The sequence below is a fragment of the Urocitellus parryii genome, chromosome 7 (assembly GCF_045843805.1).
Source record: "Urocitellus parryii isolate mUroPar1 chromosome 7, mUroPar1.hap1, whole genome shotgun sequence".
Lineage (NCBI taxonomy): Eukaryota > Metazoa > Chordata > Mammalia > Rodentia > Sciuridae > Urocitellus > Urocitellus parryii.
In genome coordinates, this window is record NC_135537.1 from 134,093,780 (window position 1) to 134,108,759 (window position 14,980).

General features: G+C 52.4%; 1 protein-coding gene across 1 annotated transcript in view; it reads right to left on the minus strand.

Annotated features, from left to right (window-relative positions):
* Positions 1-14,980, minus strand: part of Spns2 (SPNS lysolipid transporter 2, sphingosine-1-phosphate) — a 36,536-nt gene that overhangs the window by 5,810 nt on the left and 15,746 nt on the right. Inside the window, exons 3-6 of the mRNA XM_026393904.2 lie at positions 5,730-5,866; positions 1,864-2,015; positions 1,566-1,632; positions 143-285 (exon numbers count right to left, since the gene is read on the minus strand). Coding sequence (XP_026249689.1) covers positions 143-285; positions 1,566-1,632; positions 1,864-2,015; positions 5,730-5,866 — 499 coding nt within the window. The remainder of the gene's footprint in view (positions 1-142; positions 286-1,565; positions 1,633-1,863; positions 2,016-5,729; positions 5,867-14,980) is intronic.

Sequence of the window (14,980 nt, forward strand, 5' to 3'; positions counted from 1 at the left end):
GCCAAAATGTCACTGCCAGCACTGCAGACACCCAGATGGCAGGTGTCCGGGTGAGGGTCCTGGGAGGGCTACCCCAAGAGCAGGGCCCTCACGTGGCCGCACCCCTCCTTCTCCCTACCAGACTCCTCCCAGCAGTACTCACTTTCGGATCAGAGCCTTCATGTCCCGGAGCCACGATGTCCGTGCCTTGAGCTGTCCCCCGAGCTGGTCGGCATGACCTCTTTTGGTGGCTGGGACCAGGACAAGGATGAGTGTTCCTGTGATCATGCCCAGGACAGGGGACACCTGGCAGAGCGGGAAGCATGAAATCAGGACACTAGGGCCCTGTGAGCTTTGTTTGCCACGCCTTCCCTAGGTTCCAGACCCTTCCTCTGGACTAAGACCCGTCCAGCCTTCCTGGCAGGACCACTGAGGAAAGTGACTGGGGATGAGGTCAGAGAAGGGCTCTGGGGTTCAAAGTGAACTGTCCCATCCAGAGAGGAGGAGGCAAGAAAGACTGATAGGCTGAAAGGAAGGAGGGAGGGATACATGGATGCTTGAATGAACAATGGAAAGACAAAGATGTGGAGATGGAGAGAGATGGAATGACAATCTTGGGGGAGGAAAGAGAAAGTTCCTGAGGGTGGAGAGCCAAAGACAAGCCCTGCCCAATACCCTGGGGCTGGGAGTGTTCCCCAGACCCTTTCCTCACCCCTTGGGGCACTGGGAAGTGACTGGCCGTGCATGAAACCTCCAGCTAATAGATCAAGTAGGCTATCCTTGAGAGATGCCCATGTGGGTCACTTTGGGTCTTCCCTGTGTCCAGCCTAGTGTCAAGAACTGACTCCAATGCCGCAGGTCTCTGTCCCCTACAGGAGAGGGGCCTCACAGCAGCCCAGATTCCTACACAACAATCCCTGAATCCACTAACCCATGAGAAAAGAGAAATTTGTCCCCACCCCCACAGGCCTGGGAGCCCTTGGGCTGGGGAGTTCCTATCCATGCCAGCCCCTCTCGCCCCCCACCAAGAAATTCCACGGAGGCTGCTCCCTTCCTGCTTTTGAGGAAAAAACACTTTGTCTTAGGCTTCCGCTCCTCCGAGAGACGGGGGATCTCTGTTTCCTCCGATTGCACTGTCCTGGGGCCTTGGTAACTTGCCCCCAACCCTCTGGCGGGACAGGAAGTGGCTCCAGACCCCAAGGGCCTCCACATAGAGGTCTTGTCCCAGCCTCACCCTAGCACAGAGCCAGGACTGGAAGCAGGAAGCTCCGCCATGGATCTGGAATTTCCTGACACGGTGAGAGAATCCTTCGTCCTGTCAACCTGGGGCTGGGCAGGGGTGGGGGTGGGGGTTAGGGATGTTTCCAACCCTGAGACTGAGGCCCTGAGGGCAGTGAGGCTGTCCAACTCCCCAGAGACCTCAATCTGGACTAATCTAGAAGGACAAGACCGCAGAGGCCAGGTTGCCCCTGGAAAGTCTGCTCAAGGCCTGTGCCCTAGCCTGGGCAAAGCTGGCATCTCTGGACCAGCAGGGGCAAGGGCTGGACTGGGGGGGGTGACCTCCTGGGAGGGTACCTAGGCCTTACCCGCAGGGCCCAGTGCCAGTCTCCAGCCGCTTGCTTCACACTGGAGCCAGTGATGTAGCCCAGGCCGCTGCAGAGGAGACAGACACATGTCAGCGTATGCAGAGACAGGGACTGGGGTGCGGTGTGCTCCCTGGTCTACGGGGCAGGCCACCTGCCCTCGCCACTCAGCTAGCCAGTCAGCCAGGCATCGGGTCAGAGAATCCTCCAAGGCTGACTACTCAAGTGTCTGGTTCACTGAGGGGGTGGTGGGAAGACCCCTCCCGGATCCTCACCCAAACCAAGACACCTCCCCTCTCACCTGCCCAGTGGGATGGCAAAATAGAAGACAGACAGCATGAGTGTGCGCGTGTTCTTGGTGAAGAGGTCGCCAATGATGGTGGGCGCGATGGTGGAGTAGCTGGCCTCGCCAATGCCCACCAGACCCCGGGACAGGACCAGCAGCCAGAAATACTATAGGGGAACGACAGACAATGTTGGGGACGGCCCTGCCCTGCTCCTCGGCCTGCACATCCTTGCCTCCACTGTGCACCCCATGCCCTTCAGGGTCCAGGAGCCAGGGGAGAAGATGGAACCCAACCTTTGCCTCAGCGGTGACTCCAACCCCAGGCCACCCGGGCTTCAGGTTACCCCGACACCCAGGTTGAGAGCAGTATGGCTCTTGGTCCCCATAAGCACTAGGAATATAAGCCTGTGTCTCTACCTGGGAGACTTCTTCCCCGATCCTGGCCCCAACTTAGGAGCCGCAGGTCACTCCTCAACTCTGTGCTCATCCCCCAAGTAGGGCAGGTGGGCCAATCCTGGCAGCACTGAGAGCCCAGTGTGAGCAGGGAACGCGTAGAGCAGCCCAGAGGACTCAGAGTCCCTCCCCCCACACACATCAAAGGGCAAAGCCAGCTGAGCTGGGAAGGGTGGGGCCATGCCAGCTGCCGGTGGTCCTACCCCTTTGATGTGGACCTGCCCCCTCGGTCCCCCCAGCTGCCCAGGGCTTGAGAACCCAGCCTGGTCATCTTTCCCCAGCCCCACCCTGACCACCCATCCGGCCAGCATCGCCCACATCCAGCCTCCCCCTCTGGCTCCTGGCAGATCCTCTGCTACAGTGCTGGCCCTTCACCTTGACCCCCTTGTTTCTGTAGCTATGTCACCCACTCCCTGAAGACTCCTGGTCTTCCCTTAGCTCTTTGCCTGATTCTCTTCCTGGGTCTCATCTGCCCATAGCCTTTGCCTCTGGGCTGTCTGGGTTTTTTTTTTTTCTGTATTGATTTATATTAGCTTTTTCTCCACAGAGCTTGCTCCTTTATCATCTGTGTCCCCGCCAGCTTCTGTCATTTTTCTCTCCACTTTGTTTATGGAGAGTTTACACCCTTTTGCAGGCTTCCGGATGTTCTCTTTGATTTGATGCCGTCAAATCTGTTGATTTTTCCTGAAAGCCTTGTTCAGGAAGGTCTACTCCATCCCCGAAACACAAAAACATTTCTCTTCTATTTTATGTGTGTTCCGTTTGAGAGAGAGGATGAGAGGTGGGGAGATGCGTCAATCATCCTCAGCGCAGTAGCCAGCCACTGCACCCACGGAAGCCCATGGGACCGTGTACTTGCTATGAATCCGTCTGTGCCTGCATTGCACATGTAGGTACCAATAAACAGCACTCAGTGTCCTCTGTGTGCCTGGAAAACATGCACGTAAAAGGGACCATCCCAAATCCCGCCACTTGCTTTCCCGTTCATTCTTATCTTTTTGAAACCCATTTGCACTGGTTAGCACAGATCTAGTTCATCCTTCCACTGCCCAGAGTCTCACAGTATTAATACACCCCATTTATCTGTGCAGTCCCCTAGACAGCTTCCTCTTTTATTTTCTAGGACAGTATTACAGCGAGCACCCATGCACACTCGAGCCCACAAGTTAGAGTTGCTCTCTTGTCCATATAAGGCTGGGCCAAGCAGGGTGCACAGGGAGAATTTTACAATTTCTTGCCATTCTGATCTCCAAAGAGACTCCTACCAATTTACACTCCCCACCAACAGCGCCTGAGTCCCGGATTCCCCACAGCTGTAATAACACTTGGTATTGTCAGCCTTTTTAATTGTCGCCAATCTGATGGGTGTGAAATGGTATCTCATTGTTGTTTTAATTTGCATTTCCCTGATTACTCGAGAGGCTGAGCCATCCCTTCCTACATTTATTGGCCACTTGTGTGTTTTCTCCTGGAAAGGCCTATAATGATCCTGGGGCTTGTTTTTCTACTGGGTTATTTGTCTTTTCCTTATTGATTTATAGTTCCAGATTTTTAGCTTGTGTTTTGGCTTAACTTTTCGCCTATCTGGAATTCATTTTGCAGTATGGTTTGAAAACCAGATCAAACTTTATTTTTGATCCAGATATAGATAGTTCTCCCCAAGCCACTGGATCTGAGATGCAACTTCTATCTTACATTAAAGCCGGGTAGACACAAGGAGTCAGTTTCATTGATCTCTAAGTCTATCCCTCGGCTACTGTAGTTAGAATAGTCATTAATTTGATAACTGATAGGACAAATTCCCCTCTCGTTGTTATTTTTCACATTGTTCTTGGCTGTTCCTGGGCATTTTCTCTGCCAAATTAACTCCAGAATCACATTGCCAAGGTCCACCAAAAACCCCCATGGGACTCGGGCTGTGATTGCAATGAATTTACAGATTAATTGGAAGTGATCTGTTCCTCTGCCTTTGTTCATCTTATCTCCCCAACTCATAAGGAAACCAAATCTTGTTATTGTGGTCCAGTATTCACTGGTCAGTTCCAGAAGCAGCCTCAGGGGTCTCCTTGGGGCAGGACAAGGCCCAGGGAGGCCCGAGAGGCTTCTGGTCCAGTCTCCATATCCTACTGTGGCTGCCAGGCTGCACCTGGCACTGGGCCTGGAACTCCCCTAAGCCTGACCCTCCCCCATGAAGCAAAGTTGTTCCCCACAAATCTGTAGGTTCTTTGCCCTCATCTTCACTCTCCCCTTCATCAGTGTGAATCTGACCCTGACCTTGTCCTTGTTGAAACTTTTCCAGGGCTCAACAGGCACACCAGTCCCCCCCATGAATCAATCCCTGCCTTCTTTCCAGCCAAAACACTCACCTCCTGGTTCTCCCGACACCTCTGCCATTCGGCACCTGTGAGTGTACTCCTCTGTCCAGGACATCGTCACCAACAGACCTAGCCTCCCAGTCCCAACTGCCTGGCTCAAGTGCTACCTCCTCCAGGAAGGTTTCCCCGACCCCACAGATTGCAAGAAGCTGTGCTGTCTTTCATGAGAACTCAGCATATTGCAGGTCTTAAGGCTCCAAGCCAGGGACTCCTGTCACATCTGCCCAACCCAGGCTCCCAAGGTCAGGGCCAAACTGAAAGTTCTTGAACACAGATCCCGACTTTCCCTTTCTTCCTCCACCTCTCTCTACAGCAGCTGTCCATGATGGCCCACCCTCTGCTTGAATACTCCTACTGATGGGGAAACTCACTACCTCCCAGGGCAACATATCTCCTCTTTGGAAGAAAGAACAGAAATAGAGCTGTGTTGAACATTTTCCATGTTCCAGGATCTGGACGTTCATTCACTTACTTGTTTCTCACAAGAAACTTTCAAGTATTATCCCCATTTTAATAATGAGGAAATTGAGGCTCAGAGTTGTTCCAGGTCCCAAAGCTGAGTGGGCAACAAGAGTTGGGATACTCCAGCCCAGGACTGTGAGAGCCAAAGCGAGAAGCATCTTTATTTGAATTGATGCTTCCTTCCCTGGAACTTGGACTCAAGCACGTGGCTGGCCATCTGACAAAGGGCAAATTGAACAAGAAACAGAAAGGGGAAGGGACTCACCCAGGGTCACATAGCAGGCCCAGGGCTAGAAGCCAAGGTCCTCACCCCTAGGCCAGATTTGTGTCCACATTCCTTGTACCTTTCCCAAGTCAGAGGGAGGCTCAGAAAGAGTCAGGATTTCACCCAGGCTGCACGGCCCTCAGTTACAGCCACCTGGGGCTAGACCTATCTGCACAGTTGATTTACAAAAGCAGTGAAGACCCCCCCACCCCTGCCTTCTGCACTGTTAAGGCACCGTCCAGGGTTTAAGCTAAGGAGCCAAAACTCCCAATCAAGGCGAACAAAGCCTCGTCACCCAATGGAGGGGCCAGGAGGGTGGGCCTCACCTGCTGGGGGATGAAGGAGCTGGAGAAGGTGACTGCTGACCAGAAGAAAATGCCGCAGCTGAGGATCACCTTTCTGTTGAAGCGGTCACCCAGGTAGCCGAAGATGGGGGCAGCCACCATGAAGCTGCAGATGAACACTGTGCGGGGAGAGGAGAGCTGGAGGGGCGGCACAGGGTCCCTAGGCTGGGCCCAGCTACCCAAGGCCAAGTGCCCATGATACAAAGCTCAGCCTGGACCCCGACCAAGGAAGCTGAGCCCCTGCCCCAGGGAGGGAGAAAAGCCTGGCTGGGTTAGGGTGATACAGAGACCACATCCTCTTCAATGCATGTCCATTTTGCCATTTTCTTTACACCAAGTGCTGTGGTCAGGGCGCACCACCGTATTTCAGCTCACCACCCACCGCCCCAATGAGGAGACAGGTTCAGAGATGGAAGGTGACTTATCAAGACCCCACAGGCAATAAATGTCCTCGTGGGAATCTTGACCTCCAGAGCCCATGTTCCTTACACTTTGCCACATAGCTCTCTCTCTCTTTTTTTTTTTTTTTAAGAGAGAGAGAGAGAATTTATTTAGTTAGTTAGTTAGTTTTCGGCGGACACAACATCTCTGTTTGTATGTGGTGCTGAGGATGGAACCCGAGCCGCACACATGCCAGGCGAGCGTGCTACCACTTGAGCCACATCCCCAGCCCCCACGTAGCTCTCTTTATTGTACTTGGTTCAGAGAGATGAAGGGATCTACCTAAGTTCACACAGCCAATCAGGGCAGGACTGGGCCTGGCACGGCAGCTCTCAGTACCTGCCAGATCACCCAGCTACCTTCACTCCCAGGCTGCAGAGGCTTCCTGACAGTTTGTAACCCTGTCATGCATTCATTCATCTATTCATTCAACTGAAATGTTCTTGGTCCCTATAATGTACCTGGTAATGTTCTAGGTGTTTGGGATACAGCAATGAATAAACAAAGTTCCTGCCCTCTCGGAGCTTTCTTTCTAGTGAGGAGAATAGACAATAAATAAATAACAGTTTATCAGATGGTGATAGGTGCTAAGGAAGGTAAAAGGGCAGAAACAGGAGACTAAAAAAAAAAAAAAACATGCATAAAATAGAGAAAGAGAAAGCAGAGGTTTCTGTTTAAAATAGAAGGATTGGGCTGGGGATGTGGCTCAGTGGTAGAGCACTCGCCTAGCACGCATGAGGCACTGGGTTGGATCCTCAACACCACATATAAATAAATAAAGTATTGTGTCCAACTAAATATATATACAAGGGGGCTGGGGATGTGGCTCAAGTGGTAGCGCGCTCGCCTGGCATGCGTGCGGCCCGGGTTCGATCCTCAGCACCACATACCAACAAAGATGTTGTGTCTGCTGAGAACTAAAAAATAAATATTAAAAAAATAATAAAATAAATAAATAAATATACAAATATATGTATTTTTAAAAAATTTAAAAAAGAAGTATCAGAAAAGGTGGCATTTCAGCAAAGATACAGAGGAGGTGAGGAAATAAATCATGCTACCATAAGGGTAAGAACAGCGAGTGCAAAGGGCCTGGGACAAGAGTGTACTTAGCATGTTTGAGAAAAAGCAAAGAGGCGAGGAGAGGCTGGGGCGAGGGACCAAGAGGGCAAAGGGCAGAGACAGCGTTGAGAGGCCAGAGAGGGTAGAACAGTGTGGCCCACTGAGACTAGCGTGACTCCAGGGGTGAGAAGGGGAATACTAGAGGAAGCTGAGCTGGTTTGGTTCTTCCAGAACAAGGGAGCAGTAGAGCCTTAGAGGACTTCACAGGGAGGCCCCCCGTCAGTGACAGGAAGGGGTTTAACGGTCACAGGAATGAAGAGACCTAGGAGGAGGCAGGGTAGACCCTAGGTCACATAGCAAGGCAGCCCCCTCCCTCCCCACAGAAGGCGGTCCCACAGCTGACAGGCAGATGGCCAGACAAAGGCCCAGTGGGCTGCCGATGACCACCAGGCTGAATGTGGTCATGGGCTCAGCTGCTCCCTCCATGGACCCGAGTCCCCAGGGAGACGGGGACTAAAAGAGGCAAGGGAAGGAAGAGGGCAGGGACGGGGGTGAACAAGGAGAGAGAAGGCAGAGGGCAGAGGTCTCCTGACTAGGCTGGAAAGGTGGGGTTGTCCCTGTCTTATTCCAGCCCAGAGCAGGACAGCAGGTGTGTATGGGTGGGTTGGGGGACCTGTTAATCCAGTTCTGAGTGATTCAGGCCTTGGGCAGGATCAGCACAGAGGTGCACAAAGCTGGGCGCCAGAGACACTGCTTGTAGTCAAGTGCGGCTCTGTTCCTCCCTACCTGGGCAACCCTGGCCAGGCAGCAAATTTTCTGGGTCTCCCCTTCCATGGTGTGCTGGTAAGTGTGTAACAACTGGCTCTCTAAAAAGGGAACCCGGGAGGGGGAATCTGCTAGGCAGCCTCTGCCAATCTCCATGGTGTAAACTCCTGCTTGTGGCCGATGTCACATCACCTCTCAGAGCTGGGAAGAGATGTGCCGTGACCCACCATTGTGTGGTTCTTTCCCCTCAGAAAATATAACATGATTAACCATCAGAGCACAGATAATAAAGTAGTAAAATAAGTAGGAAGTGATGACGTTTGAAAACGTATTGTCTGGTTTTAATATAAATTATTTAATAGTAAGTTTATATAACTTAGTTTTTAACAATGGTTGCATCTAACAACCACTCGCACGATTCCTGAAAATCTAACAATCGACTCTCATGAGCCAGTAGGAGCCAGCTCCGGCACGCCAACTTCCTCATCTGTAAAATGAAGATAAAAATAGCAGCTCCCCTGGGCTCCTACTGGAGTCCTAGATGAGATAACATGGGTAAGGTGCTTCACGCCCTGCCCAGAGCTGGCCAGCCCGGTCAACACTGGGCCCTTGTGTAGATCAGTCACAGCCGGATATTATTTCCTCAAATCTAGAAAAAGAATGTTTTCCTGCTGAACCTGCCTCCCAGGAACTGCCTGAGATCAGATTAGGATGTGGGCAGGAAGGAGATTTCAGGGGCATCAGGATTTACACACGTTAGGGCAGAGGACAAATTGCTTTCTCTGTGCCTGTCTGTGCCAGGTGGGGGGTGGATGGAAAGATCAGAGTAGGGGATGCCCCCTGTCTAATCCCATCCATAGGTTGCCCCACTTAAAGGGCTAAATGGCTGGAGAACCAGCAAGGAGCACCACGTCCCACCCGGATAGTGAACCGAGGTTTCATGACGGCAGTGATGTCCACGCTGGGCACTGAAGCGTGCATAGGAGTTTACTGTGATGACAGACCTCAAGTCAACAGTATGTACTAAAATGTAAATTCCAGATCTTCTGAGCAGTACCGTATAAGGGTTGGTGGGGCGTAATGCCTATTGCTAATACCTATACTTATCATTTCTGAAACACTGTAGGCGAGGCCTGGGACACACCCTCCACCTATTCACAATTTTCTCTGTGGATTCTCACTATTATCTTCATCTTACCAAGGAGACAATAGAGGCTGAGAGAAGTGATGTCACACAGTGAGTGTGGCTGAGACAGAATTTAAACCCCAATTTGGCTGACGCCAGAGTCCTTCCTCTAAATCACACCACAGGCTTGCCAGACTGGGAAGGGGTAAGGTCCCAGCTGATGTGCCCAAGGTCAGAGAAAGGTCAGGACACGCTGGGGACAGCAAGGATATGGGTTGGGCTGTGGCATGGGAAGGCCATGGAGGAAGCAGGGGGAGATGAGGCCCTGAAGACCAGGACTAGGTCTGGGTTCTAGAACCATGGTGTGCTCTCTTCTTCCCCAAGAAGGGGGCACTTCGAAAAGCACACACCGGGTAAGCAGAGGAGGCTGAAGCAAGTAACCCAGGCCTTGGCCAGACTCTGGGTGCCCTGCTCCATCCCACTCTCAGGCCCACAGGGCAACAGAAGAGAGCTTCCCCCTTCTGACCCCTGAGCTTCTGCCTGCTCATGTGGGCATGGAAAGGAATAGCCGGAACCATGGATGGACTCCTTTCAGAAGCAGTACGCCCTGCCCCCACCTACCAGCCCCAGCCTGGCCAAGGTCACCAAGCATCTGCATGCCTTTAGCTCACCTGAACCCCATCATTCTGTCCCCATTTTACAGATAGGGCCACTGAGGCCCCAAAGGGTACAAAATTTTGCCCCAGATGACATAGACGGCCTGCCCCGCTGTGTCTTTCCCTTGGAGACAAAGAAATCCAGAGTCAGGAGGGAGATTGAGTCCATCTTTGTAGCCTCACCCACCACTACCCCACCCCACCCAGCCCCACACAGGAGGGAGGACCCCCTGCCAGTCCTCAGGGGGACCTGGTACTGTAGGGGTAGAGACAAGAGGAGGAATTTTCCTGGCAAAGGAATTGTACCTGATGGGGACCGCAGAGGCTCATTCAGCCAATAGGCAGCTCTGCAGGAAATACACTGGCCCAGGCCAGAAGCTTCCCCAGCCTCCCCCCCCCATGCCCATCCCCCAGCCCGTGGTCTTTGTTTGTTGGGGGGAGCTTTCTGGCCAGACTGGCTGCCCTACCACCTGATTTGGGTAGGGGTGGCTTTCCCAGCAGTTCCCGCAGGAGGACATCCTGTGGCCAGGGTGTGGGGAAGCCCTGCTCAGCTCACGTGTGCTGAGCCCACAGGTCTAGGACAATGGAGCCGCAGGGCAGGACGCCAGGCCAGGGGGGCAGGGCCACAGGCAGCAGGGTGGGAGGGGAGAGCCTGATCCAGCAGTGGGAACTTGGGCTCAAAGCCTCACTCCCTCTTCCTCACGGGCTGGCCCAAGGCCATCAGAAACACAGGGGGCCGGACAGGGTGCTATCCACCTCCCCCGGTAGTCCCAAAGTCCAGGGTGCAAACAGCAGCCAGAAGCTCAAAGCACCCGCACAGGGGACTCAGTGTCCTTGTAGGCAGCCACCCAAGTAAGGGAAGTAAGGGAAGCCACCCTCACCACATACCTCACATGTGGCCTGTTTGAACTCAGAAAGTGGTCCTAGGGTTGGGATGGAGCTCAGTAACTGAATGCATGCTAACAAGTGCAAGGCCCTAGGTCCAACCTCAGCACTAAAAAAAAACAAACAAACAAAAAAAAACAATGTGGTCCTGGTCCTGGAGCAAGAGAGGGCAATATCTGAGCTAGGAGATCCCTGGCCTCCTACTTAAGAGCCTGCATTTAGTTCCTGCCTGGGCCTGGGCTGAACCAGGGCTATTTTTACAAAGCCCAGGCTCCAACTGACCCGTTATTTTGAGAGATTTGCCATCGTCCACATCCTGTGGGTAGGGACGGTGCTCCAGCAGGATGGATTGGGTGGGGGTCAGGCTGTGTCATTCAAGGACAGCCCAGCCCATCCCAGCTAATGGGGAGGCCCCCAAACAGATGGCAGCCCACTATGGAAGCCCATCATGCTCAAATGTCCCACAGGAAGGACAGGAACCACCTCCCTTTTCATGTCCTGCTTGGGATAGAAACCTGTGGCCTCAGCAAGCAAGGCTCTTAGGCCGCCTTCTGAATGGAACCCCTGGGAGGATGGTCAGAAGGGCCGCCCAGCCTTGCCTGCAGAACCCAGGCCTGCTGGAATGGAGGATGTCACTAAACTGGCCAAGCCCTAGGGGAGAGGAGTAAAGCCAGGAGACTTGGCCCCAAAGCACAGGCACTGTCTGGTTTCAGTCTGAGCTGGCTCTTCCTCCATCCCCACTCTCCCCAACCCTTGCGCTTCCTCCTGACCCCACAAACCCCAACCCTGAGTGTGTTTTAACCTCCTCTGCCATCCACTTTTCTGCTCTGGGCTCCACCAGAACACCGTGATGCGTGCAACTTCTGTCTACCCTGCTCCAAAACCTTCTCTGGCTCTCCATTGCCCCAAGACAAAACTGGAGATCTTATCCCAATCTGCAAGCCTTTCACAGTCAGACCCACCCACTGCCCTGCCTCCTGTCCCTCCATTCTCCCTACTCCAGCAAACAGCTGACAAACCACAGCTCACTAAAGCCAGGCACTGTCACAAACGTCACTTTTACTCTCTTCCCTGGCTACATTTATGCCAATCCTTCAGCCCACAGTCAGAATTACAGCTAATAATTCTCATTTGCTGATAATTCTCATTTGCTGATAATTCTCATTTGCTTATTTTCTTTTCAACTACATCTATTCTGCTTGTTAACCCATCAGATTAACACATTTTTTATTTCAATACTTACATTCTTCCCTTCTAGAACTTCAGGCTTTTAAACATCTCCCCGTTCTTTTCTCATAATGTGCTATTCTTGTCTTATCAATCCTAATCTTTCTTTTGAACTTTGAAAATTAAGCTCACCTAATTTTAAAGTCCTTTTAAAATGAGTCTATTCTCTGTAGTTTTTCAAGCAGCTTTAGGGCCCTCTCGGGAAGACGAGTTTCCTGCTGGGTGTGGTGGTGCACCCCTGTAATCCCCAGGAGCTCAGGAGGCTGAGATAGGAGGATCATGAGTTCAAAGCCAGCCTCAGTGTCTTAGCAAGCCACATAGCCACTTAGTTAGACCCTGACTCAAACTAAAATATAAAAAAGGGCTAGGGATGCGGCTCAGTGGTTAAGTACCCCTAGGTTCAATCTTCAGTACCCCCCCAAAAAAAGAGAGACGAGTTTCCTGTGTGGTTTGTTAATTTTGAATTTGAGTTTGCTGGGAATTTTCATCTGGGCCCCATGCAGGCTCTGGGATATGAACAGTTTGGGATTTGCTTCTTTTGGATCCCCTGAAAACACAGAGCCTCCAGGGAGAAGGTCCCAGTCCTGTAAGGAGTAGGAACAGGAACCAGCCTCTCTGCATAAAGCCAGAGCCAGGAAGGAAGTGTCCATCTGTGTATAGAGGCTCTACCAGCACAAGTGCCTGCCAGCTTGGAGCACAGTTTGGAATCAGGGAACTTGCCTGAGCTCTGGGAAGGACACTGAATCATCCCCCTGACCCTGGAGCCCAAGCCTGCACTGCCCAGTCATCAGAATGAAGAAGCCCTGAGCCAGGAAACTGGGCCAGACTGTGATGCTTTGATGAATCTGGGTGATGAACATGTGAAAATTTGTTGTCCTCGACTCTCTACTTTCACATACGTTTAAAATATTCCATGAAAAAAAAATGTTTATATTAAAAATACTATAACAAGTGTTGAAGGCATGAATCTGATCTCTAAATATTCTGAATTAGTTGGCTTTGATTCCAGCTCCCACTCCAGTTTTTGACTTCAGCTCCTTGCTTCTGACACCTGGGAATTTCCCCATTAGCTTTAGCTTTCAAGCTCAGCCATGTAATTTAAACGTGTTTTCTTGGCATATTTTATCTAGCTTGGAGGGGAGAGGAAGGTTTCCTCGTATCTACCGAATCTGACAAACCGGCTACATAAAAGTCCTTTCCCCTGAACAAACCCTAACTCATCCTTCAAAGCCCCCATTCAAATGTCCCCTCCTCAGAAGTCTTCTGCACATGCCACCTAGGTGGCTAGGTACAAACTCTCTACCATCCACCAGGCTCCCACAGTACCCCCTGTGCCTGAGCGGTGATCTGATGAGCCATCAACAGAGGGAACCTACCTGAGGGCAAGGACTGAGTCTGGGCAGAACCCAGCATGGGGCCTGCCAAGCGGTAGGTTGAGAAGCAGCTGCCCCTTTAGATGTGGGTTATGGGGGATTCCAAAATTGCAAGACCCAAGAAAATTGCAAAAGCCATAATTCTGCGGTGGGCTGTCACAGAGGCTAAGCTATGGTTCTTTCAGGTGACCCAGGAGCCTGGTCTGAGCAAGCAGCCAAGTGCAAGGGGAATGCTGAAAGTGGGCCCTTCCCAAACCAGTGATGTTCTGGTCCCAAGGGGAAACAGCAAGGGCAGGCCCAGGCCTAACCTTCAGTTACCCCCCACCCTGCCTCCCAGCCCAGCAGCCCCTTGTGCCCACAAATAAGCAGGCCGCCACTCCCAGCCCTGGCCCTTTGATCCGGGCAAGCACCAACACCCAGCTGGCGCCCTCCACACCGGCTCCAACCTTATCAGGCTTGGGGAAGAGACAGGTGCCTGGGGCACAGGCCAATTAGGTGACTTGTTGAGTTACCCACTGAGTCACATCCTGGTCTAGTACGACTGGCTTCAATGGCCAAAGAGGTAAGGATACTCGGGGAACCATCCCAGGGGTGCCAGTTGTGGGTGGCAGGCTAAAGGCCACAGGGTAAGGACTCACACAAGAGAGTCTATGAATGCTGGAAATTCTCACCAAGCCCAGAAATCTCTCCCACCCCGCTGAGATGCCAGACATGTGGACTCCCCCCCAAGCCAAGTGGGCTGCCACTACAGAGGCCTCCTGGGTCCCTATTCCAGGCCTGCTACTCTCTCACCATGAGACCTTAAGCAAGTTGGTTTGCTCTCTTGACCTGTCTCTTTGTTGGGCAAGTGAAGCCAGCAAAAGCTGTGTGGCCACTGGAAGACCCAAAAGAGATGATGCTTGTGGGTGATGTGTCTACATACGCTGGGGATATAGCACATTTGGTAGAGTGCTTGCCTTGTATGCACAAGGCCCTGGGTTCAATCCTCAGCACTACCAAAAAGGAAAAAAAAAAAGTGCAGAAGGAACCAGAACACTGACCTGCACAGCTGTCTTGGGGCCAATGCCCCCCACCCTCTCCCTGGAAGGCTCTGTGGCCTTGAACATGTTTATGTAGGGGTGTTAAATGGAGGAGGATCAGGGTAGAGCCTCCTTCCAGATCAGTCAGCAAGGCCAGAACAATGAGGCTCAGGGGCTGCGAGCTGGATGACTAGGGTGACGGGGCTCTCCCCTGCCCCTTCCTCACCAGCTTGGCATCCTACTTCCTCCCCAGATCCCACCAGCTTGAACCCATCTTCTTGGTCAGTGCTGGTCACTGTGTGCAGGGCCCAGGAGGCTGGAGGGAGCTGTCCCAGGCTGTGTGGCAGGCTGACTTATTCTGGCACAGACAGGGAGGCCCAGGAAGGAGCAGGGGAGGGGGTTGGGCTCCTGGCCTGGATAGAGGCAGTGTCTGCCAGGGCAGGGACCTAACCACTTGTGGGGGACGCTGAGCCACATGACCTTGCTCCAACCTCGCTTAGTAAGTCTCATTTATTAAGACTGAGCCCAGGAGCCATTATATCCCCTCTCTTTCAGCCCCAAGACCCCATCTGGGATGTAAGGACAGGTGGACTGAGTGGCTGGGGCACTCTGAGCTCAAGGAGGCATTGTACATACTGGAATGCTACCTAGACAGGTCAGGCAGGTTCCTGGACAGAGC